This window comes from Mustela nigripes, chromosome 2 (genome assembly GCF_022355385.1).
Source record: "Mustela nigripes isolate SB6536 chromosome 2, MUSNIG.SB6536, whole genome shotgun sequence".
NCBI classification, from domain to species: Eukaryota; Metazoa; Chordata; class Mammalia; order Carnivora; family Mustelidae; genus Mustela; species Mustela nigripes.
Window position 1 is genome coordinate 104,631,020 of NC_081558.1, and position 23,938 is coordinate 104,654,957.

General features: G+C 36.9%; 1 protein-coding gene across 4 annotated transcripts in view; it reads right to left on the reverse strand.

The window, feature by feature from the left end:
* OPA1 (OPA1 mitochondrial dynamin like GTPase) overlaps positions 1-23,938 on the reverse strand; it is a 90,544-nt gene that overhangs the window by 40,136 nt on the left and 26,470 nt on the right. For all 4 annotated transcript variants that reach the window (XM_059391269.1, XM_059391267.1, XM_059391268.1 and 1 more), the window contains 14 exons: positions 22,568-22,672; positions 20,837-20,923; positions 19,803-19,916; positions 15,417-15,497; positions 15,219-15,293; positions 14,839-14,910; positions 14,655-14,754; positions 14,188-14,318; positions 11,269-11,341; positions 11,108-11,180; positions 8,969-9,084; positions 8,058-8,122; positions 7,217-7,293; positions 493-658 (listed from right to left, as the gene is read on the reverse strand). In XM_059391269.1, coding sequence (XP_059247252.1) covers positions 493-658; positions 7,217-7,293; positions 8,058-8,122; positions 8,969-9,084; positions 11,108-11,180; positions 11,269-11,341; positions 14,188-14,318; positions 14,655-14,754; positions 14,839-14,910; positions 15,219-15,293; positions 15,417-15,497; positions 19,803-19,916; positions 20,837-20,923; positions 22,568-22,672 — 1,335 coding nt within the window. The remainder of the gene's footprint in view (positions 1-492; positions 659-7,216; positions 7,294-8,057; positions 8,123-8,968; positions 9,085-11,107; positions 11,181-11,268; positions 11,342-14,187; positions 14,319-14,654; positions 14,755-14,838; positions 14,911-15,218; positions 15,294-15,416; positions 15,498-19,802; positions 19,917-20,836; positions 20,924-22,567; positions 22,673-23,938) is intronic.

The window sequence follows — 23,938 nt, forward strand, 5'->3', positions numbered from 1 at the left end:
AAAGCTCACACAGCTACTAAGTGGGAGACCATGTGTAACAGAAAAGCATTCTTCAAGGTACTTTCTTTTAATTCCTAGTCTAACCTTCTGGCAGGACCCAAACTAAGGAAATGATTAAGTACAACTGAGCTCTGCAGAAAATCAATAAATGAAATGCTTTATCCATTAAACATTTTCCTTATGAAATCCTTACCCACAGAAAAAGCTAAAAACATTTCACATTTGAGCAAATTTTGCTGGTTTTGTTATATGTTATCTTTGGAATAGAACAAATACTCTCAGGCACCATACTAATTAGTAAATTTTTATAATGGTAGTCACCAGTAGTAGCATTAAGGTTAATCCCACCACAGAGAAGAGGAGTACAGAATAAATGGAGCATAATGACCCAAAGGAGAGACAATGGCTGTGATGGGAATAAAACCTAAAACTCACAGCTCCTACTCCCTTCAGATAATGCTTCTTACCCATTTAAATAAATTATATCCTAACCTCTACTGCTTTATTAGGAAGCTGTTTATCAGTCCACTGTTTAAGCTTGATATCCACTGTTGTATTAAAAGTCCCTGAATTCATGGTCTGTGCAGCTGGAAGATAGATGTTTTCAATCACATGAGTTGATACTCTTTCCCATAAAGACTGCTGAAGGATTTCTTCCCTGAAATTAAAAAAAAAAAAGTTTCAAAAACACCAAAATTTAAACATAATCTTGCTTTCAAAAACAGCTTTATTGAAGTATCACTCACTTAAAATAGATTGCACATATTTAAAATGTTGACAATATGAACACACCTGTGTGAATCACTATAATCAACATAATGAACTTCTCCATCATCTCCAAAAGTTTTAGCCTCGGTATCTACTTTATTACTAGAGATTAGCTTGTATTTTCTAGAACTGTATACAAATGCAACCATACAGCATACTCCTATTTTGTCTGTCTTCTTTTACTCAGCATATTTTGAGATTCATCCATTGTTGTGTATATCAATGTTTCACTTCTTTTTACTGCTGAGTAGTATTCCACTATATGAATCGGTTTATCTATTTACCTGTTAATGGACATCTGGGTTGCTTCCCATTACTGGCTATTCCAAATAAAGCTGCTACAAGCATTCACTCTATGGGCACATACTGCTGGTCCTCTTGGGTAAAACATCTAGGATTGGAATAGCTGTATCATATGGCAATTATACAAGTAACTTTTTATAGTACTGCCAAAACTGTTTTTCAAAATGGTTGAACTATTTTACATTCCCACCAGAGTATGAGAGTTCTAGATGCTCTACATGTTGCCAACATTTGATATGGTTAGTCATTCTGCCAGGTTTACATTGGTATCTCACTATGGTTTTGTTCTGCACTTCCCTAATGATTAATACTTCTGAGCATCTTTTCAAGGGCTTATTTGCCTAATATTAATAAATACTTTATATATATTGATGGTGAAGGGGAGACCAAGTCTGAGAACTTCTTGGTGTAATTTTAACAATTTATCAGACCACAGCACAGAGCACAGAGATGCTATCAGATACTGCTATGTCAAACTGTCCAGCACATCATGATAAATAAAGGTAACAATGTAAAAGATGGATAATCAAGTTGAGAATCCTTCCTGCCTTAAAGACATCTTAGAAGAACAAAGCTCTCTAAACAAAAAAAAAAAAAAAAAAAAAAAAAAATCAAGGAAAAAACCTGAACTCTTAAGAAAATATTTGGCTTCTCCCAAACAAATTTCTACTATAAGATAATACTACAACATAAAAAACACTCTGCCTCCCCAAAGTGGTCAGTCTTAAGAGTAATCTCAACCCACTACTATGCAGCCACAAGGCTCAGGGTAGCAGAAACAGCTGACCAAAGGCCAAGTTGCAATTTTCTTGGTTGAGAAGTGTCAACACTCCCTTCTATCCAAACTCCTCATATTCACTCAACATCTTGTGTAAAAACAAGTTTACTAAGTCAATAAGCTTAGCTGCTGGTTTCCCCTTGCTAACTTTCAGGTCTGTTTTCAGTGACAACCAGAACACCAAAGAGTTAGTGTAAGGAGGTAAGGATATACCACAGGGGACCAGAAGGACAAAGTTAATTTAGTCACAGTGTTAATGACAGAAAATGACAGGGAGATTTTTAGGAGCAAACTGGAAAAAAAAAGCTTCTCAGGGTCTCCTATTCATTAATTTCAACTTAATTCATATTCATATAACTTTAAACACAAATTAGAGATTTCTCAAAGATGAACAAAAGGCTTTTTGTTGCTCCTGTCTCAGAACAGACTTGGTCTGTCATCTCTTCCCTGGAGTCTGGGCCAAGAATTGACATCTCAGACACCCTTTCAAGGAGATAATAACAAAATTCCAGACCATCAAATCCTGACAAGTCTATGGTAACTTTCTTATAGGAGGCCTCTTTCCAACCAACCACAGGTAGCTGCTGTCACCTATCCTCACCCCCCCATCCTCACCTCCCCTTTCACCACCAAGCTGTTGTCCTCTGTCCACACTCCGCCTGCTCCCCTGCCTTCATCATAATCATGTTTACTGCGCCCCCTATACTCTGTTCCGTAACAAACAAACCACTTTACATTCTCACTCTTTGCCTGTTCCTTATATCCTCAAGCCTTTCCTGGCTCTCCCTTCCAGACAGTGGTTGTCCTTACATTCTGCTGACCGGAAGCTGCTCAGTTAGGAAGTGGAAGCCATGTTCTCCTCATCCCACAATCTTTCTTCTGGACCATTAGTCCTCAACTCTCACGCAAAAATCCCTGTGCTGAGGCCAGCTCATATGCTTACACTGTCTGCCACCCTGACATGCATCCTTACTTACATTTCCTAACATGTTATGTGACTGTAGACTTCGCTATTCTACACTTTGCTATCATCTAGGTAAAATTCCACAAATACACAAAATATAACTTTAACATTATAGTTCTATGTATTCCCCTCATTATCTCCAGGAACTTTACCTCTGTTTTACTCCATTTTAATGAAAACACTTTTCAAAATGGAAATTTCTTGTTTTAAAGCAGAGGTCTCACTCTATAATTTCAACTAATACAGAAAATGTAAGAAGTCCTCCATAATTCCTCTTTCAGTAGTATAATTCACAGCTTAAGTTATCAATAAAAACATTTAATGCTTACATAAATATATGTGTGTTTACATAGGTAGATCATATTACACAGACTGATTTATAAACACTTTTTAAAAGTTAAAAGCATATTATACAGTTTTCCATGTCAACATCTTATATTTTTCTTTCTTTCTTTTTTTTTTAAAGATTTTATTTATTTATTTGACAGAGATCACAAGTAGGCAGAGAGACAGACAGAGAGAGAGGAGGAAGCAGGCTCCCCGCCAAGCAAAAAGCCTGATGCAGGGCTCAATTCCAAGACCCTGAGATCATGACCCAAGCCGAAGGCAGAGGCTTTAACCCACTGAGCCACCCAGGCGCCCCAACATCTTATATTTTTCAACAGCATCACAGTAATCTAGTCTATGAATAAATCAAATATGTTAATTCAAAGAGAAAACACAAGTTTTTAATTTTTTTACACTTATAAGTAAAACAGCAGTGAAGATTCTTACGTGTTCATCTTTGTCAAATATATCTTTATTCCTACAAATTCACATTAATGTAATGACTGGATAAAAATATACTCGCTGTTTAGCTAATTTTTCCATTATCTATACATCCAATCACTAAATCCTATCAATTCTACCTTCTAGGTAACTTCTCAGATATTTCAAAACTGTCTCCTCTTCTCCATCTGCACAACCACTATTCAAGTTCGAGCCACCATCACCTCTCATCTACATAATTTCAACAGCCAACTGTTTCTTTGCTCACTGCCCTCTTCTTCATAACATTCCACTTTCCCTAGTACAAAGATCTTTCTAAAACGCAAATCTGCCCTAAAGTTATTCAGCGGCCTTCAGTGCTCATAGGATAAATTCCAAGCTTCTGAACAAGGCTTATACGGCCCTTGATAATCTATATCTTATTTGTATCTACTGTTTTATCTCCTGCTACTCGCCTCCCCTATGCTAAAGCCATAGGTAACAGTCTTCAGCTACTTTTATCATCTTGCTTGCTCTCACCTCCTGGGTTCTGCAATTTTCTGTCACTGCCTTTACCTAACACCTTTTACCCATTAAATCTAGAATTATGATATCAGAAATTTTTTAAAATTCCTCAACTCTGAGTTAGGGAACTCAGCTGTGCATTCCCATTTTCCTTTCACTCTTTAAAGAAAATAAACTTTAACACTTTTAACCAAAAGTTATATGCATACCATCATACCATTTTTTAAAAAGTGTATTTCTATCAATATAGCCAGCTACCCTTCTAAATGACTATGAAAAACATAAAAAGCTATAATAATGGTCACATAATGTTAATAGTATACCAATATCTCCTGCTTAATGTTTGTAATCAATTCCTGATGAGGTATATTACGTGAAATTGTTGGGAGCCTATTTCTGCCTATAATGCATCATATGTCAAATATAAACCCCTAACAAATTTTTTAAAAACACAGTTACAGTACAGTAGAATACCTATAAGTAAATTATAAACAATCACATTTGGGATATAAAATACTTGTAATACCGCTTCCAGATTACAAAGTATACATCAAGTAGTCTTGGTGATTAAATAATTAATATCTTAGTCAATCCTAAAATATCACATAAGGCATATGCAACAACAACAAATACTACCTAGGACAGTAACAACTATGTCGCAAAAATAAAATGCTCTGGGTAAAATGCAGTTGAATTCAGTGTGGTATGAACACTTCCAGTTAGGACCTGCTATTTTGATCTATGTTTGTGTTAAGCTAGAGTCCAGGAAAAAAAAGAAAAACGCTGATGAAAAGATATAGAATCATCTGATCCAGCAGCTCACAGAATAAATGTCTAGCAGACATATGTCCTATTTCTTTCCCTTGCCTTATCAGTAGGCAGTCTGGAAATACATCCCTTCACAATTCCCTTCAGCCACCTGTGTGTTAAATAAATGACATCTATATCCATTGCTCACTTTAATGTAGGCACAGAAAATTACCCATTTCATGATGATAACAGAAATTTACAGAGGCACCATATTTTTTTCCCATAAACAGCATTATTAGTTATAATAGTTTACAAATCACTTTTCATGTACATTATCCTTATACAACCTAGTACAACAAGTAGTATTCATTCTTTGTGTGCACATGTGTGCATGTGTGAGTGTGTACACACACACACACAGTATCTTACAATTTCAAAAGCTAATTAGCTTACAGAAAGCCATAGAACTGGCTTAAAATAAAAATAATAACAAAGATAAGCTGGACTGTAAGATCAAGAATCCTTTTGGGGATACAGAGAAGAGACTGGAAACAGACCAACTTTGGCTCCTTGAAGAGGAAGAAAGGACATTGATGTGGGGAAACTAACAATACTAAATAAACTAATAATACTGAATATTGAACTCATATTTAAGGACTAGACACTACTCTCTAGGCTCAATTTGGATCTTCAGCTGAGCAAACCGAAGAACAGAAAACATTTAGTTCTAGTCCAAGAATGATAAATTCTTAAAAATGCTATAGACTTCATCATAAAGATAATTCATGCACAAGGACTTTGTTAATTAAAATATGATCACAAAAAAAAAAATCAAGGCTATGTATACACACCTTGCCTGAGGTACACAGAACCTATTTCGGTTTCAGTGCCCTATATCCAACAAGTTTAAGAGTGCCAAAATTCACTTAAACATAAATAGAAGGTGAAAATAAAAAAATAAATAAATAATGAGGTGATAATTTGCCCCGAAAGAGATTTGCATGACTACTTTTCAAAATAATGCATTTACCTATTTTTTAAAATCTCCAATAAAATTCAACTTAAAATATGATTTGTATAAAACATGAGGCACATATTACAAAAAGCACCTACTGTTCTTACTCAGAAATGAGAACATGAAAATACATATTCTTTTCCCTTTACAAATTAGTTTTCACTATAGTTTTGTTCTCTGTGATTAATCTAACAAGAGCAACAAGGTTTTTAAAATTTATTTTTTTATTTAAATTCAGTTAAATAACATATAATGTATTGAGTTTCAGAGACAGAAATCAGTGATCATTCTATCACCCTGTGCTCATATCACATGCCCTCCTTAATGTCCACCACCCATCTCTTCCCCCATCTCTCCACCCACTGCCCCTCCAGTTTGATTCCTATGATTACCAGTGTCTTATGGTTTGTCTCCTCTGATTTTGCTTTGTTTTATTTCTCCCTCCCTTCCCCTATAAGAACAACCAGTTTTTGATAGACTAATCTTTTTTTTTTTTTTTTTAAAGATTTTACTTATTTGACAGAGAGAGATCACAAGTAGGCAAGCAGAGAGAAAGAGAGAGAGAGAGAGAAGGAAGCAGGCTCCCTGCCTAGCAGAGAGCCCGATGCGGGACTTGATCCCAGGACCCTGAGATCACGACCTGAGCTGAAGGCAGAGGCTTAACCCATCGAGCCACCCAGGCAGCCCTTGATAGACTAATCTTTATATAATATACAACTTGATGCAACTTTTGCCTAAAGGACTTGACAGAAATCAAAATTTTTACATGGTAAAAAGAAGTCCAAGACAAATTAAGATTTAAAAGGACCATGCAGAAAGCAATTTTTCAGGAATACCTTTTCTGAAAGATACTTAAAAAATATATAATTTATTATATTTAAGACTGACCACTTTCAGTAAGCAGAATGTTTTTTGTATGTTGTAGTATCATCTTACAGTAGAAATTAGTTTGGGAGAAGCCATATAAGTATTTTCCTGAGAGTTCAGTTGAAATAGCCTTTTTTTTTTTTTTAAAGATTTTATTTATTTGCCAGAGAGAGTACACACAAGCAGGCAGAGAGGCAGGCAGAGGCAGCGAGAGAAACAGGTGCCCTGCCGAGCAAGGAGCCCGATGCGGGACTCAATCCCAGGACCCCGGGATCATGACCTGAGCCAAAGGCAGCGGCTTAACCAACTGAGCCACCCAGGTGTCCCAAAATAGCCTTAGACAACCATAGTAGTTAGATTTTGCAAAAAGAAATACTTTTATGGTATTTACTGTTTGGGGGGATGAGCCAAGGCTACAATAAATCACTGATTTATCTAAATTTTAATATTTCATTATAATCCATGTAGTAAAATCTTTGAGAAAAGGTCAAATACTCACCAATGTTTTGGTGTAACCTGGCTCAGACTGATAACTTCATCGAGGATTTCATTTTTTGCTTTTTCAAATAGTTCATTCTAGATAATAAAGATACAAGTAAGTAAGATTTTCATAAGATTAATCTGCCCTGATGTGAATTTCAGAGATAACTAAAAAGAAAGCCTCTGACAGGCTAGTAGGGTTAGATTACGTCTGAAGCATGCATGACCAGCAAGTAATGTTCTTCTCTCCTACTCTCTTTTTTAGGAATACCAGTAGCCAGATAAGAACAAAGACATGGATACAGATATCTATCTTATTCACTCAATTCTGAGTGTATTTTTTCATGTAACAAGTGTTACATGAAAATATCAATACATATTAATTTAGTCTATTAGCATTAGTAAACTGATGCAGTGTTTTACAACACATAGCATTTTACAATCAAAGAAAACCAATATTTAAGTCCCACTAAATTAGAGTATATTTCTCCATGGTAAATACTGAAAAGGTAAAAAAGTTGATGTATAATTTTTAAAAGTTTACATTACACATATATATTCTCTAAAGACCTTTAAAGAAATGTTCCTCACTTTTTCAGTGTTTTTAAACACTTGCTTTAGCAACTTATGATCTAAAATTATTTTTTAATATTATATGCTAAATAATTTAAAATTATTATAGAAGAGAACTGCACTCTTGCATTTATACAGAGACTGTATTCTTGCAGCTCTAAAGTAGTAATGCTATGGTCAAAACCAAAGCAGTGTGGCTTACCAGACTTTGCTCATCAACATAAATACTGTTGGAGCACAATATTAAACAAGCCATATGCAAAATACATGAGGCACACAAACATTACCCGGTCAAGTTCTCGCAGACGAGGATAGTTATTCTTCCACTCAGTTTCAAGGTTAAAACGTGTTGCTAAGGAAGAAGGAAAGACGTTCCAGTTTCAGGATTCTCTTTCTATCCAACTGCAGTGGTTAAAGGTGACCTGACTTATCTCTGTACTAACTGAATTTCTGGTGTGTATCTACTGCTCCTGAGTATTCTGGCTCTCAACACCTCAGAATCTCACTATTGCAACAGTTTTCCAAACCAATCTTCTTGACTTGCTTCTCCATCTTCAATCCACACAGCATAGAGCTGAAACAGCTTAGTACAGCTGCTAAGGCATGGACTCTGGAGTCACAACACAATGATTCAAATCTTGGGTCTATTATTTATTGTGTGTGATACTGAGTGCATCACCTAGGTAAGTTACCCTGGTGTCCCAGTTTCCTCTTCTGTAAAATGGGAACAATAACAATACTCATAGGGTTGCTGAGGGACTAAGCAGGTAGAATTCCCAAGTGGGAAAAGGGAAGGAAAGTATACTCCCATCAAATGAAACTATGGAAACAAAGCCACAGAGCAGGAAAGTGTGGGCTTCAGGAACTAGGACAACAGAGCTGAAGCAGAAGCTGCTCTGCCTCCAACACCATTCCCCTCTTCCCCCTAAAACAGAGGAATCTGAGTCCTCTCTAGTTTCTAAGCTTTCTCCCAAACACTACTGCAAACTTTTTACTCTGTTTAAACTCTGCAAAGTGCTCTTTGCGATGTTTCCTCTGAAGGAGAAAGTGTTCTTGAACAACTGAAAATTTCTATTCTTCCCATTTTCCACATGCTAGCTAATAGACAATGAGCTAAAAAGCAACTGTTTAGGGAATAAAGAATCTGCTGGATACCTAAGACTGCCAATTAAAGAAATGTCTAAAGTTGTTAACTTACCTTTGAAACTATCCGCCTGTTGCTCAACCGATTCTCGTACCATTTTCCAAAAGCAGTCTGAAACAGCTAGGCTTAAATTTCTTGTAGTCACTTGGTGTGCCTTCAGCATGCTTGTCCTATTAAAAAATAACAAGAGCTATGTACATAAAAATGGCAAAAAGGACAACACTCTCACCAGGTTTGAAAATGTGCTTGTTATAATATAATGAGAATAGTGACTCTCATATTTTATACTGGCGCTGTTCAATAAAACCTTCTATGATGCAGAAAATGTCCTCTGTCTGAGCTACCCACATGGGAGCTACTAAGTGCATGGGGTACTTGAGCCCTTGGAATGTATGGTTGGTGTGACTGAGAAACAGAAATCTAAAATTCCTTGAAGTTAACTAATTCAAATTTAAATAACCACCTGAGGCTAGTGCCTATCATGTTGGACAGCTGAAAGTTCCATATACTTGTCAGCTCTAGTACCCACAGATAACACTCAAGACTACGTTTTCAAGAGCTACCTTGACTTACTACACTAATACAGACACAAATATACGTTGCCATTTTTAGAGACTCTCGATATAATTTTTAATATAATCCAGTTGTCCCTGAACTCTTCCTTTTTGTTTCTCTGTCCGGATCTTACTTTCTGTTATTTTCTGTCAATATTTACTTAGGGCTATCCCTTTGACATCCTCATCTCCCACTCCAACTTTCCCCAATACTGAAAGAGAACCAAGTATGTGTACTCAAAATGTAATTGTTGAGCGCCCTTGGATGGCTCAGCATGCAACTCTTTTTTTTTTTTTTTTTTAAAGATTTTAAAAGATTTTATTTACTTAGGGATGCCTGGGTGGCTGAGTTGGTTAACTGTCTGACTCTTGATTTCAGCTCAGGTCATGATCTTGGGGTCATTATATTGAGCCTGATGTTGGGCTCTGTGCTCAGCACAAAGTCTGCTTGTCCCTTTCCCTCTGATCCTCCCCCTGCTTGCCCCACTCTCTCTCAAATAATACATAAAATCTTGAAACAATAAAACAATACTTTATTTATTTATTTATTGAGAGAGAGAGCGTGCGCATGGGCGTAAGCAAGGGGAGGGGCAGGGGAAAGGGCAGGGGGAAGACAGACAGAATCTCAAGCAGACTCCCCACTAAGTGCAAAGCCCAACACAGGGGTCAATCCCACAACCCCAAGGATCCTGACCTGAGCCAAAATCAAGAGTCAGATGCTGAACCGACTGAATCCCCCAGGCACTCTGGTAGGCAGGCAAATCTTTTTTTTTTTAAGATTTATTTATTTATTTATTTGACAGAGAGATTGATCACAAGTAGGCAGAGAGAGAGAGACAGAGAGGAGGAAGCAGGCTCCCTAGCGAGCAGAGAACCCAATGCAGGGCTCGATTCCAGGACCCTGGGATCATGATGTGAGCCCAAGGCAGAGGCTTTAACCCACTGAGCCACGCAGGTGCCCCAGGGCAGGCGAATCTTTTTTTTTTTTTTAAAGATTTTATTTATTTATTTGACAGGCAGAGATCACAAGTAGGCAGAGAGAGAGGAGGAAGCAGGCTTCCTGCTGAGCAGAGAGCCCGATGTGGGGCTTGATCCCAGGACCCTGGGATCATGACCTGAGCTGAAGGCAGTGGCTTTAACCCACTGAGCCACCCAGGTGCCCCAAGGGCAGGCGAATCTTACTGTGAGTTTGATATCCACATCAGGGCCAGGGTACTTACTTATTTATGAGAGAAAAAAAAAAGAAGAGAAGAGAAGAGAAAAGAAGAAAAAAGAGAGAGAGAAAGAAGGAAAATAAATATAAAATACAAGATGGGTTTCTTTAAAAGATAAATAAAAATGTTAAGTATTGATTTTTAAATATCACTTCATAAATAAAACTAAAGAGGTGTCTGTGTTATCGTTCAGTGCCCACAGTCCAAGGGGCAGTTTATCACACAAGCATGTGTTGTACCAGGTGATAAGCTGCTTCTCATTCTGAGTAGCTTGAGGACTTGCCTTTTAGACAGAGATCGTTATTTGGGAAAAATTCTGGAAATTCAATGTTAAACTAACAGCTATAAAACAAATGTTTTAAGTGAAAACAGTTTAAGCTACTTCCTCAGTATAAAATTTTAAAATATTTAAACCATATACCTACTTTAGGAGTTTTGAATTTTGAAAAAATTCTTCTTCATATTCTCTTATAGCTTCAATGCTTTCAGAGCTGTTTCCTAGGGAAAGATGATGGAGGTCTAAGAAAATTAATTTTATTTGAAAACAAGAAAAACCTAAATTATATAATAATACCTCTTCACATACCTTTTCCTGTTACAACAGCAAAATAACCCAGAGCTTTCATTGGGAAGAGTTTTCCTTCAATAATCTGCTGAATCTATTTTTAAACGTGGGAAATAAATGTGAGATATATGTTTATGTAATTTTTTAAAGTACAACATACTATTCAAAAAGAAAATTTAATAATGCTGCATACATATATGTTCAGTGAAATATATAAATCTGTACAAAAGTGTTAAAATGGTTCTCAACTGCTATTTGAGGGGAAAAAATGAATGTATTTAATTTCATTACACTAAAAGATACATTATTAAGACCTAAGATGTATTAGTAAAACCTGGAATGATGTGCAGTGGAGTCAGGCCTTAGTTCAATTTCAATTCCACCACTTACTAGCTACGAGGCCTGAAGAAGCTACTTACTTTTTTTTTTTTTTTAGATTTTATTTATTTATTTGACAGACAGAGATCATAAGGAGGCAGAGAAGTAGGCAGAGAGAGAGAGAGAGGAGGAAGCAGGCTCCATGCTGAGCAGAGAGCCCAATATGGGGCTCGATCCCAGGACCCTGGGACCACGACCCAAGCCGAAGGCAGAGGCTTTAACCCACTGAGCCACCCAGGCGCCCCGCTACTTTTTTCAAAATGACTGTTGAGAAGATTCTCTGCAGCACTACGATACGTACCACAGTGCCAGGCATGCAGAGGCCCTCGATAAATGGCAGCTGTGATGATTATTTCCCTATACTTTTCTTCAAATAGATAAATTCTAAACAAGGTGGGACAGTCTTATCTTACTTTTAAAAATATTGGGATCCATTGGCTCTCATCTCTTTCAGGGTCAAAAACCCTTTTTTAAATTATAAACTTAGTTTTCTAAAAACTATAAACTCTGTCCCCAGAAAAATGCATATTTACATAGAGACCTATCATTCAAACAACTGAAGGTTCTGCTCCCAGAAGCCCATTCACATTAACACTACAGGAAGAATCACTCCTTCAAGACAAGTTACACCCCTGAGCTAATGCTGCCTCTTTGGTATAAAAAAGGATTGATAGAAAACTTAACTGCACTTCAAAAGAAATACAAACTTACTATCCTAGGGAAGAGGGGAAAGGAATGAAAGAAATGAAGGGACATGGGAAGAAGGCACAGAATTTCCTTCCACTTTGTTTCTACTTGTCTTCATACCAGGACCAGCAGCATCACAGCAGGCCCTCCCCCTCAAAACATGGCAAAGCAAAGGTCATGGAGGCTGTGCAGAGAAGAGTTAACAGAGCAGGCATGAGACTGCGGTCCTTAGAAAGGCCTGTTCGTCCTTGGCTGGCATCCGAGGACCTCACTGGTAAACAATTCCCACATTGAAACAAAACTTTCCCTGCAAAAGAGTGGCTCATTGTGTGAGTAATGTGGTTTCTGCTGAACATCTGCTTTCCTTTGGGCGTCTGGAATTTTGGTACTTGAGGGGGCCTACATGAACAGCCCCCAGTAAAAACCTTAGGTGTTGAGTCTCTCAAGAGAAACTTGTTGCTGGAGGGATTAAGTGTTTCCTTCAGGACTCTCCCAGGAGAGGGCTCTTGGAAACCTGAACCTGGTTTCCTCCAGATACCATCTCTTGTACTTTTGCTTTTTTTGGGATTCTTCTTTGTATCCAATCACTGTTCACAGATGCTGGTGTAAGAATGACTATGTGCTGAGTCTTGTGAGTCCTTCTATGGAATTGGTAAACTCTGGGGTGGTCTATCTTGGGAACACAGCACAAGAGGCACACGCAGCAAGTTTCAGGTGGGAAGGAGAGAAATTCTAAGCAGTAGCACAAGGGATGGGTACTTATACCTTAAGTTGTTCTATGGGAGATCAAGATATAACAGATGACAGCCATCATGTATATAAGACAGTGCCAAGCACTATTTTAACCCCTTCACAACAAATATTTAACTCATTAAATCTTTGCAACTTATGAGATAGTACCATTAATATCTTCATTCCAACAGATGAGGAAGCCAAAAGCACTAAAAAAAGTTTAATAATTTACCCAACATTATACAGCTAGCAAAGAGTAGAGCCAGCATTTGAAACCAAGCAATCTGGTTACAGACCCTATATTTTCAATCACTGACTTCTGCTTTTAGAACTAAGCAAAGAACTCGCTCTAAGTCATGACGTGCTCCCTAGTAAGAGTTACAATGTCATGTTGAAATAAAACTTTCTCATTGTTAGAGGAGAAAGAGGGACACTGAAGCCCATGTACAAAGATGTATAAAGCTGCAGAATTTTAGAAATGAAAATGACCCTAGAGATCAGCTAGACTAATAGGATGGATTATGCACTAACTAGATGCAGAGAAGTAACAAGATTTGCTCAAGGACAACACAGCTTGGTGGTGGAGTATGGATAACAACTGTGAGGCCTGAGACCAACCCATTGCCTTCCGTATTATAAAAATCTGCTTCATAGTCTTTGATCAGTTAGGAAAGGTAATGTTTGTTTGCAAAAAAAAAAAAAAACCAACAAAAATTGTATACATAATGTCCAGAAGGAATCTATAGTGTCACTAGGCCTACACTAATTTATAAACACTAACTTAAAAAAAATTTTTTTAGAAAAGAAACACCACAATCATTATTAATTTGTGGTTAATTAATAAGTGGTTAATGAACATCGGCATATAAGATTATTTAAATTAGAGTAAGCAGCATTAATAGTTTTCTAAGAATTTCTGAAACAAACAAACTGAAATTATGGAATTTTACTTAAACCTCAAAATTGCACTTAAGTAATTTACTTTAACTTTCTAATACTTTGTTTTTAATGAGAAGAAAAATCCCACTAAAGTATTCTACAAGTTTTTGTTTGCTGTATGTTTTTGCTTTTATCACCAGTCCCTATCATAGCTGAAGCTTATACAAAGAATCTGTTCTTTCACAAAGAAGAACTTGCCCTCACCCTGCTTGGACTAGCCACGTTTTTTTCTGCCAGGTCTACTTTGGTCAAAACAAATATTGTCCTCCTTCCATGGGGATCCATTTGACTGACCAGGTCTGTAACAATGCTGCGTTCAGCATCCACAGATCCATCTGAAAAAAATTTGAAAAATGACACTATAACAACTGCAAAGTAGACTTTAAAATTTCTATATGCTACACCCTTGTATCTACATTACAGTAAGAAAACTTCTTAATACATTTATTTTAGTTATGAAAAGAACTTCTAGCTAATAAAAATCTGCAATGTCTACAATGAAATTTATCAAAATATTGCCAATATCAATCCTATTTATTAATAAATGAATGATTTAGGGAGGGCAAGACATTTATCTTGTATGTTTATGTAATGTGCATATTTAGAGCAAAGCTTAGCCTGCTAAAGAGGGAAGCATATCAGTGCAATTAAAACCTTTTGATAAGATTTACCTTGAATACACAGTATGATGGCATTAGGATTCTGCATATAAGCTTTGCTGATACTGAAAATAGTTTCCTTTGTGTCAGGAGCCATGCCTGATGTCACAGTCTTGAAGAAAAAGGTTTTAAATATCGTTACACATATTTTCCACAATAGGAACAAGACAAAAATACATGTTCTATATATACTTACATTGATCACACCTGGTAAGTCAACAAGCACCATCCTCTGCAATCCCGGGCCTTTTACATTTAAAGATATGGTCTACTCAGGGAAAACAAAAGAAAACAAAATTCACCATGGGCAGCGATCTGTTAGTAATATATTCATGATATGTATGTTCTGAAAATTCTGTACCTCATCCATTCAGAAAGAAGTTATTCTTTTTCTGATCCTTTTATTTAATTATTCTAGAAAATTACTCACAAAATGATACATTATTTGGAATATTTTTAAAAATCTGTCTGTTTTAGAATAGCTGCAATCTAAACATGAATGCCAATCATGATTTATCTCAAATCATAAACTCTGAATTTCCACAGAACATTGTTAAAATGAATTACAACACTTACCTCAGGACTAACAGTACAGCCTTCTTTCACATTTTTCCTCATTCGGAGTTCTATTTCATGTCTTAATGCTGCGAGCTATTAATAGTAAACAACAAAATCCTATGAAAATCTTCAACTAACAAATATTCCAGTTTAGTTGTCTTTCTTAAGCTTATAGGAGTTAGAAGCTACCATGAACCTCATACAAAGTCTACTTACATCCTCCTCTTTGGTAAGATCGAACTCCCGAGAACTATCTTTAAACAAGGCCACATGGTGAGGACCTTCACTCAGTGTAACCTGAAATTAATGGAAAATCAAGATGTAGTAATACATTTACAATTCATATTGATCCCATAGGACTTACAGGGTCTAGAGCAGCCCACCGCACTGCATAAATCCAGGCATCCCCTCACAGTACACATAAAGGAACATCCTTGGGGGCTGACAACATGGCAATGCAGAGACTACAGAATTTTTTATCTGTATTGTCCATATATCTGTTGCATGTGCTGTAATTTCCCAATAAGACTGCTGGCTACTCTTGATCTTTCATGACCTAAAACAAAATGCTGCTGCCCCTATCCTTTTCCAGTCAATGCTAGAAGACTACTAAGAACAGAACCATCAAACTACAACTTGAAAAACAAAAAGAAATCTTGGATTTAACTTCAAAGGTTAACTTAGGTAAAGGACAATTCATTCATTCAACTTCTATCTATTGAGGACTAACTGTGTCAAGTGCTGCCGGAGGGTAAATAAAGAATCTACTGTCCCTCGTTTAGAGCTCACTACCTCCTGGGAGAAATAATACACAGAACTAAATGGACAGTGCAGCAAAACCTACGTGCACATAAGACTGACCACAGGGGAGCTAATGTAGCTTCTACCCAAGGAGTGAGAGACATCTGCATAAAGAATTCCCTAACAGCTTATATATCAACAGTTAGGGCTTTCATGAGGACTTCTAAAGTTCACATTCCTTTGCTTTTCAACTGCAGCTTTTCAGGCTTCTTTATAATGATCCAATTTTACTTTTAAAATACAATTCCTTCTACTGAGACTTGCTAAGAAAACCAACAAAACTTAGCTGTTTGAAAGCATCAGAGAGCAGCCATGGCATCCTGGACTGGGCCCAAGACCCCAGAGGATTTTAGGGGCATATTCCTATGGCTGTTTTCCTTTGGGGTGCTTATAGATTTGTGGCACAGGGTCATGTAAGAGAAAAGGTTAAAACTTGAAGCAGTCTTACTGGGTTGAGGAGACAAGATCAGAGATCAGAGGGTATCAAGCAGCCCTGGCTTAAGGTGCTAAAGCTCCAGAAAAAAACTGACAGCAGAAATCAATCTCCAAAAACCAAGCCCTACCTTTTGTCCACAATTTCCCCGTAACATGTTTGCACATGAGTTAGCAAAACAGAAAGAATCTGCTAAAGAGGCTAAATCAAGATTCTGGCAATCTGTCTAGGGGAGACAAAAACACAGAGTTCAGAGTCTATCAAAGAGAAGAAGTCCTGGTAAATTCTAGAGAAGTAATGGTGAACCGGAAAGAAACCAGCCTTGTCTATTTCAAGGAAATCTGTTCATGATTTACTCACCTGCCAGAAGAAAATGAATTCCTTCCTAAAATATAATATCATTCATAATGCTATTCATATAACGGCCACTATAATTAGAGTGCTGGTAGCAATGTAGAAGGTAGATTTACAACATTTTTAGAGATGATTATAGAATAAGCTATGAGGTACAGTCAGACTTTCCCCCGACCAGAAATATCCCAAGTGCCTATCAATAGTAAGATGGACCTATAAAGTTTGGTGTGTTCACACAAAACCATGGAGCAACGGGAAAGAAACTGGTTTTACACAACATAGTTGAATTCATGCCCAGATCCAAAACAGTGCACTCTGTTATAAATCACACTAGACTGCTTGTTGCAGTTTTGAACAGACTTCATTTCTGGAAGATTTTAGTACTAGCCTTATTATCTATTCTGGCCTTTGTTCTTGGTGATGTCAATTTTCTAATTCTGCCATTACTCTACACCCACCAGCTAAAGTAAAAGAAAAAAAAAAAACACCTTACGACAGCTTTCAGCTTTCCCCCTGAATTTATGTCCACAGATCTTTTTTGAGAGAAAGAGCAGATGTGCAAGTGGAGGGGTGGAAAGAGAGGCAGAGGGAGAAAGAGAATCTTAAGTAGGCCCCAACCCAGCAACAGAGCCCAACATGGGGGCTTGATCTCATGACCTTGAGATTATGACCTGAGCCCAAACTGAAGAGCTGGACATTCAACCGACTGAGCCACCCAGGCGCCCCTATCTCCACAGATCTTAATGGAGACCTTAGTATGGCTCAGGAATCCTATTATATCTTGCCTTATCTCCATCAACTCACTTCTGGAGTCACCACTTGCCTAGAAAGACTTGTTCACTCGATCTTTAATACCTTCTCCCCTCTCATTACTTCATAGCTGATAATCTAGCCTCTCATTTCACTGAGCAAATGGAAGCAAGCAGAAGGATACCTGCACATATTCTACTTAATTGCCTTCACTGGTAAAATGGCCAATTATTAGTCTTCATCTTTCCTGATCTGTCAGCAGTGTTTGACCTCACTGATCACTGCCTCCTCCTAGTTATTTTCTTGACCTGGCTTCCAGTACACTGTGCTGCTTGGGTTCCCCCTATACACTGCTGGCTCCTTGAGAAGCTCCTTTGTTGTCTGCTCCACCCTCAACCTCTTAATCTTGGGTATGCCCAGGACACAATCCTTCGTCCTGTGTCTTCTCTTTCCTCACTCCCTCAGTGAACTTACCTAGGAAGACCATGGCTTTACATACCACCTTTAGATATTTGATTATGACGTCTAAATTTATGTCTCTAGCCCAGGTCTCCAACTGCTACTTATTTGTTAATATCCCTTGCAAGTCAAAAACTCCCAATCTTCTCTCCAGGGCTAACTCCCACTACTCCAGACACCCCCATATCAATTACATGTTCTAATTTATTCAGGCCAAAAAGCACTGGCATCATCTTGATAACTGACTTACACTTCTTCATATCAAGTATGCTAAGAAATCCTACTGATTTTGCTTTAAGAATCGATCCATAATCCAATAATCTCTTATCATCTTTGTGGCTAGTTCCCTGGAGAAAGAATCACCTGAACATTCCAAAAGCTTCCCGTTTGTTCTCTCTCGATCTACCCATCTTACTTACATCTATTTTCAGCACAGCAGCTATAGTGAGCCTTTTTAAAAAGTAGTATTATAGGGCGCCTGGGTAGCTCAGTCGATTGAGCGTTCAGCTTTTGATTTTGGCTCGGGTTGTCATCTTGGGGTCCTGGGATCGAGCCCTGTGTCGGGCTCTGCACTCAGCACAGAGTCTGCTTGGGATATTCTCCCTCTCCCTCTGCACCCCTCTCCACTTGTATGCACAGGAGAACTCTTTCTCTATTAAAAAAAATGTAGTATTACTCTGTTCAAAACCCTGCACTGGCTCCCTATTTCATTCAAAATAAAAATCCAAGTCTGTGCAATGACCAACAAAGCCCCAATGATCTGTTTCCTGCTGCCTCCCATTAGTCCTCTGATCTCATCATCCATCCACTACTCTTCACTCTGCTCTAGCCACACTGGCCTTGAACACAACAGCCACCGAACTACCTCAGGGGCTTTGCACTAACTTTTTCTTTGCATGGAACACTCTTGAACTAGATATCCACATGACTTCTTCCCTTACTTTGTGCAAGTCTTGGTTCAAATGTCACCGTCTCAATGCAGTCTATCTGGCACCCTACCCTTACCTGGCTTCACCTTCTTTTTTTTGTGGCACAACAATTACCAGCTTCTAACATACTATGTAATTCAGTCATTTATTTTGCTTCTTACTTATTGCCTGCTTCTTCTAATGGAACTCATCCTCCATTATGGAAAGGATCTTTGTTTTATTTAACTAACACACTGCTAGAACAGTGCCAAGCATATTAGGCATTCAATAAATATTTGTTGAATGAAAGACTGGAGCCATAGACTTTTTTCCTGCGGCAATGGATGAACTGTGAGAACTTCTATATATTGCATGCTGAGTCCCAGCCTTTGTCCTCAAAGACTCTGCTACTACGAGCAATTGTTCCCTATCCCTTACATCATCATTTTTACCTCTCAAACTGTATCATTACAATCAGTTGGTAAATATCTTTCCCTTGACCCAACATATTTCAACTACTACTGCCCCATTGCTCCATTCTTCTTAGAGTAAAACTGGAAAATTATCTACATTTACAGACTCCACTTCCAATATTCTCATTTTCTGACTCAACCTCTCACTGACCTCACTCTGAATAAAATCCAGAGTCCTAACAACGGCTTAGTGAAGCTTGGTCCCACCACACCTCTGCCCTCCTCTTCCATCTCTCGTCCATCACCCACTCTGCTCCTGTCACACTGATCTCCAGGCTGTGCCTGCACCGATTTCCACAACAGGACTAATTCCCAGGGCTATGTATCCATTCTTTTTCATTATAATTCTTCATTTCAACATAACAAACTTCATTGCCGCAGCTACGTTCCCGAGGAGTTTCATCCAGATGGCCTACTGTCCTACCTTAACCGGAGAGCGTGTCATCATCTCCCCAGATCCTCGAGGGAATATACGTGCTTGAGCAATCATTTCCAACACGCTGGTTTTTCCAGCGCTCTGGTCTCCAACCACAACAACCTTACCATAGAACAAATAACATCAGTTCAGATTTTTTAAATACACAATTTTACTTAAATAGATTTGAAATATCACTGAGATTTTTTCAGTCTTTTAAAAAAATACAGTTAAATGATTTTAAAAATCCCATCCATAAAAACAAAGATGGTCATTACCTCTATGCATACCAAAAATATAAACAGTAAAATATTAATTGGATCCAGTATTTATATCCAAACTTTTAACAAAAAGTTGTGCTAAATTAAACTACTACTTCTTTTTTTTTTTTTTTTTTTTTTTTTTTAAAATTTTTTTTTTTTTTCAGAGAGAGATCACAAGCAGGCAGAGAGGCAGGCAGAGAGAGAGGAGGAAGCAGGCTCCCTGCTGAGCAGAGAGCCCGATGCGGGCCTCGATCCCAGGACCCTGAGATCATGACCTGAGCCGAAGGCAGCGGCTTAACCCACTGAGCCACCCAGGCGCCCTAAACTACTACTTCTAAAACCAGATCACTCATGTTCTATAAATCTTTTCCGTAGCTAGCTTATTCATTATAAAGACATTTTCAATTCTATGATGTTAAATTTCCTTCATGACTAATTTACTCCACTGTTCCAATATTTTAGTTTCGTGGATGTTACAAATACATAATGCCAAGTACCTAATAACCCTACTTCATTACATATAAATAGAACTAAGCCAGTGGACCAAGAGTCAAGCTACAGTTAATGCTTAAGACATCACCTAAAGCACATAATAATATATAGGTAAAAAATATATATCTCTGTCGTATGTCCCTATGTATATGGCTAATGTCCCTATGTATATGGCTAGACTGTGTGTCTGAGTATATACATACACATACACACACACATAACTTTTTTAAAATCTGAAGTGTTCTTTTGCTGAAGAGCAAGCTCACTGCATATAAATTTTTCACTTACCCTTGGCAGATGATCTTGTGTATTGTAACTGGCATCATAATCAGATAGAACATCAAGAACTTCAGAATACATGTCAATCAAAGATTTCTAGAAAATTTCAAAAATTAATATGAATAAATTAAAGAAAATCAGATGTATCAAGAGAAAAAAAGTTGATAAATCCAAAATGTTTTTCTATAATGATTTTTTTTCTAATTACATAATATACTTTCATAGTAAAACAGTATATAATAAAATTCCATTTTCTCTCACTTAATTTAGAGATATGCTGATTTAATATAGTACATTAACTGAGGTTTTTCTAACCTTCCAATTAAATGTTAAAAGAGGGAAGTTACTGTTTAATATTGAAGAACAAATATTAAATGCCCAACAAAGGAAGATCATTAACACCACAAAGGCCAAAAAAGGAGTCAGGTGACCAACTACAAGGAAATCATCCCCTATCAAGTTTGGTATGTGTATGGTGGCGAGGGGAGAGAAACTGAAGAAAGGATAAAAGAAGAGAAGAAATCACTAAGAAGACTATTAAATCAGTCAGAATGAGTAAGTGTACTGTGACAGTTGTACAGACTCAAGTGTGAGAGCATCAAGGGCAGACATCCTGCATTGTTTCTTTCTCGAGAACCAGGACAGAACATGGTACCTGGCAAATACTTCAATAAAGTATTTGAACAACTAATGAACAAATAAACAAGTGAGGAAAAAAAGGACTACCATGCCAAGCATTTAATAATTAAAGACAAGTTTCAATGCAAGGTAGGAACAAAATGATGGCCAACATTTCCTTTCAGCTCTTAACACCTAGAAGTAATTAAATGGAAAGCAACTGCTATCCTTTCCACCAAAAAAATAAACAAAAAATTCTTGAAATTTTCATTACCATTTCATTTTATGAGAAAAAATACCATTTCTGAGGTGAACTCTCAAAATATATTACATTTGGATATGACTTTACTCAATCACCACATGTAAATTGTGAATAAAGCCATGCTATTTATCTGTTTTATGAAGTCATGATTTACAGTTAGAACTATTAATACATGTAGGTTAAAGAGGAACTACTTATCTTTGGACCCTGGTTTCAGAATACATGTGCCATGACTTATTGTAGGTTTGCTATATACAAATTCTGTTTACTTATATAAGATATACATTAAAAATGATACTAATTCAACTAATTCAGCACATACAGCTTGGTTTAGTGGGCAATAATGAGCTTTAACTTACTGATAATGGTAATTACCAATGTGCTGATGATAAAAATACCAGCATACACTTTTTACAAAAATGCTGTAAAATGCCTACAAAACCTTCCAGAAGAAAACAGTAATTTTCATAAAACTGAAGAAAATGGACTAATCATTCACTGGAAATTTAAGATATGATGCCAAGTCATATCTAAATGTCCCTCAACTCACAATTCTTATTTTATAACTGTAGAACTTAAATCAGCCTCAAGATAAATGGGGTATTTCTGAAAAATAAATGGATTCACAAGAAATGACTGTTAAAAGGATGAAGATTTTATGGGCCTATATGAAACAAATATCTGTAGACTATAATTTATGAAGTGTCTTAATATAGGAAAAGACTTCCCTATCTCCAAAGGGTATCAGGTTAGAAAGAAAAGAATAGAACACATTATGGCTTTAAAAACTGGTATCGATGAATGTACAATGTGAAATGCAAAGTTCTGGAATTAGCAAAATTAAGGTAAACTGAAAATACCTTAAGTTTTCTGTGATGGATGCCTTTGTCATCTTTCTGCAATACTAATTTTCTTAATTCTTTGTTCTCTTTTTCTAACCGTTCCAAGATCCTCTGGTACTTTAACTGTAACAAAATAACACCATAATTACATAAGAAAAGGATGAGTTAACAATTTAATTAGTCTAAATTAAAATCTTCCAAAATCCTGAAGTCGTATCTTCTGAATATTTAAAATGAATTATTTCATTTAAGAAGCTTCTTTGAAAATGCTGAGAATAAAATAAATTATGAAAATTCTCATGCAAACAATGGAATTCATTTTTCTATTATAATTTGGCATCTTCTTTGGAAAATTCTTTGCTATTTACATTGAAGAAACTGAATTATTTAAAAATAGTAAAATGTAAGAATTTAAAGAAGTAAGTTCTTAAGTATAATCTACTGAAACAGTATTTCCTATTACATCAAAAATTTAAGTCTTTACCATAGGGACATTTGACAAAAATTCAAATTCTTCCCATTCCCCACATTATTTTATGTTGTATATTAAAATGAAATAACAACAGCTAATAGTACCTGAGCATGTATTATGTGACAGGCCCAATACTGAATGTTTTATTAGCATTAGCTTCCTAAACTCTTTACATGAGGCAAAGGTTCCCTAGATTAGGGACCTGAGGTTAGGGACCCTTGGTAGCTTATCACAGGGTTTTGATTATATAGGTCAGAGTCAAGAACTCAAACTCTCCAAATTTTGGTTATGTTTCCAAGGCCGGAGATTTCACATTAATTCTTAAAATACTGATATAAAAAGAGATTTTTTAAAAAGACTGATACATGTAGACAGCTTGCTTTGTCAAGGTAGATGCTTAGCTACACACTTCTCTTCTCAAATAAATGCAATCCTTTTCTACTTGATCTTCTTAGTTTGTATACTATCATCTCTTCTCTAAACATGAGCAATGTTCAGACACTATTAAGAATTACTTCTTCCGAAAACCAGCAGAATGTTTATGTCCAACTTATATCATGTCTTTCAAAATGGAAAAATCATCCTCTGGAAAATTTTTAGGTTGTTGTAATCTTTTAAGAATAAAGTAACAGGCAATCAGGGGTCTATCCTCAGACAATGTCCAACTATAGTCAAATTAAAAAAAAGCATATTCTGCAGTAGAACTCAGTAATATGAGACAGGTAGAACAAGAAGCTAGATTCTACTATAAACTTTTTTTTTTTTAAAGATTTTATTTATTTATTTGTCAGAGAGAGAGAGAGTGAGAGCGAGCACAGGCAGACAGAGTGGAAGGCAGAGGCAGAGGGAGAAGCAGGCTCCTGTGGAGCAAGGAGCCCGATGTGGGACTCGATCCCAGGACGCTGGGATCATGACCT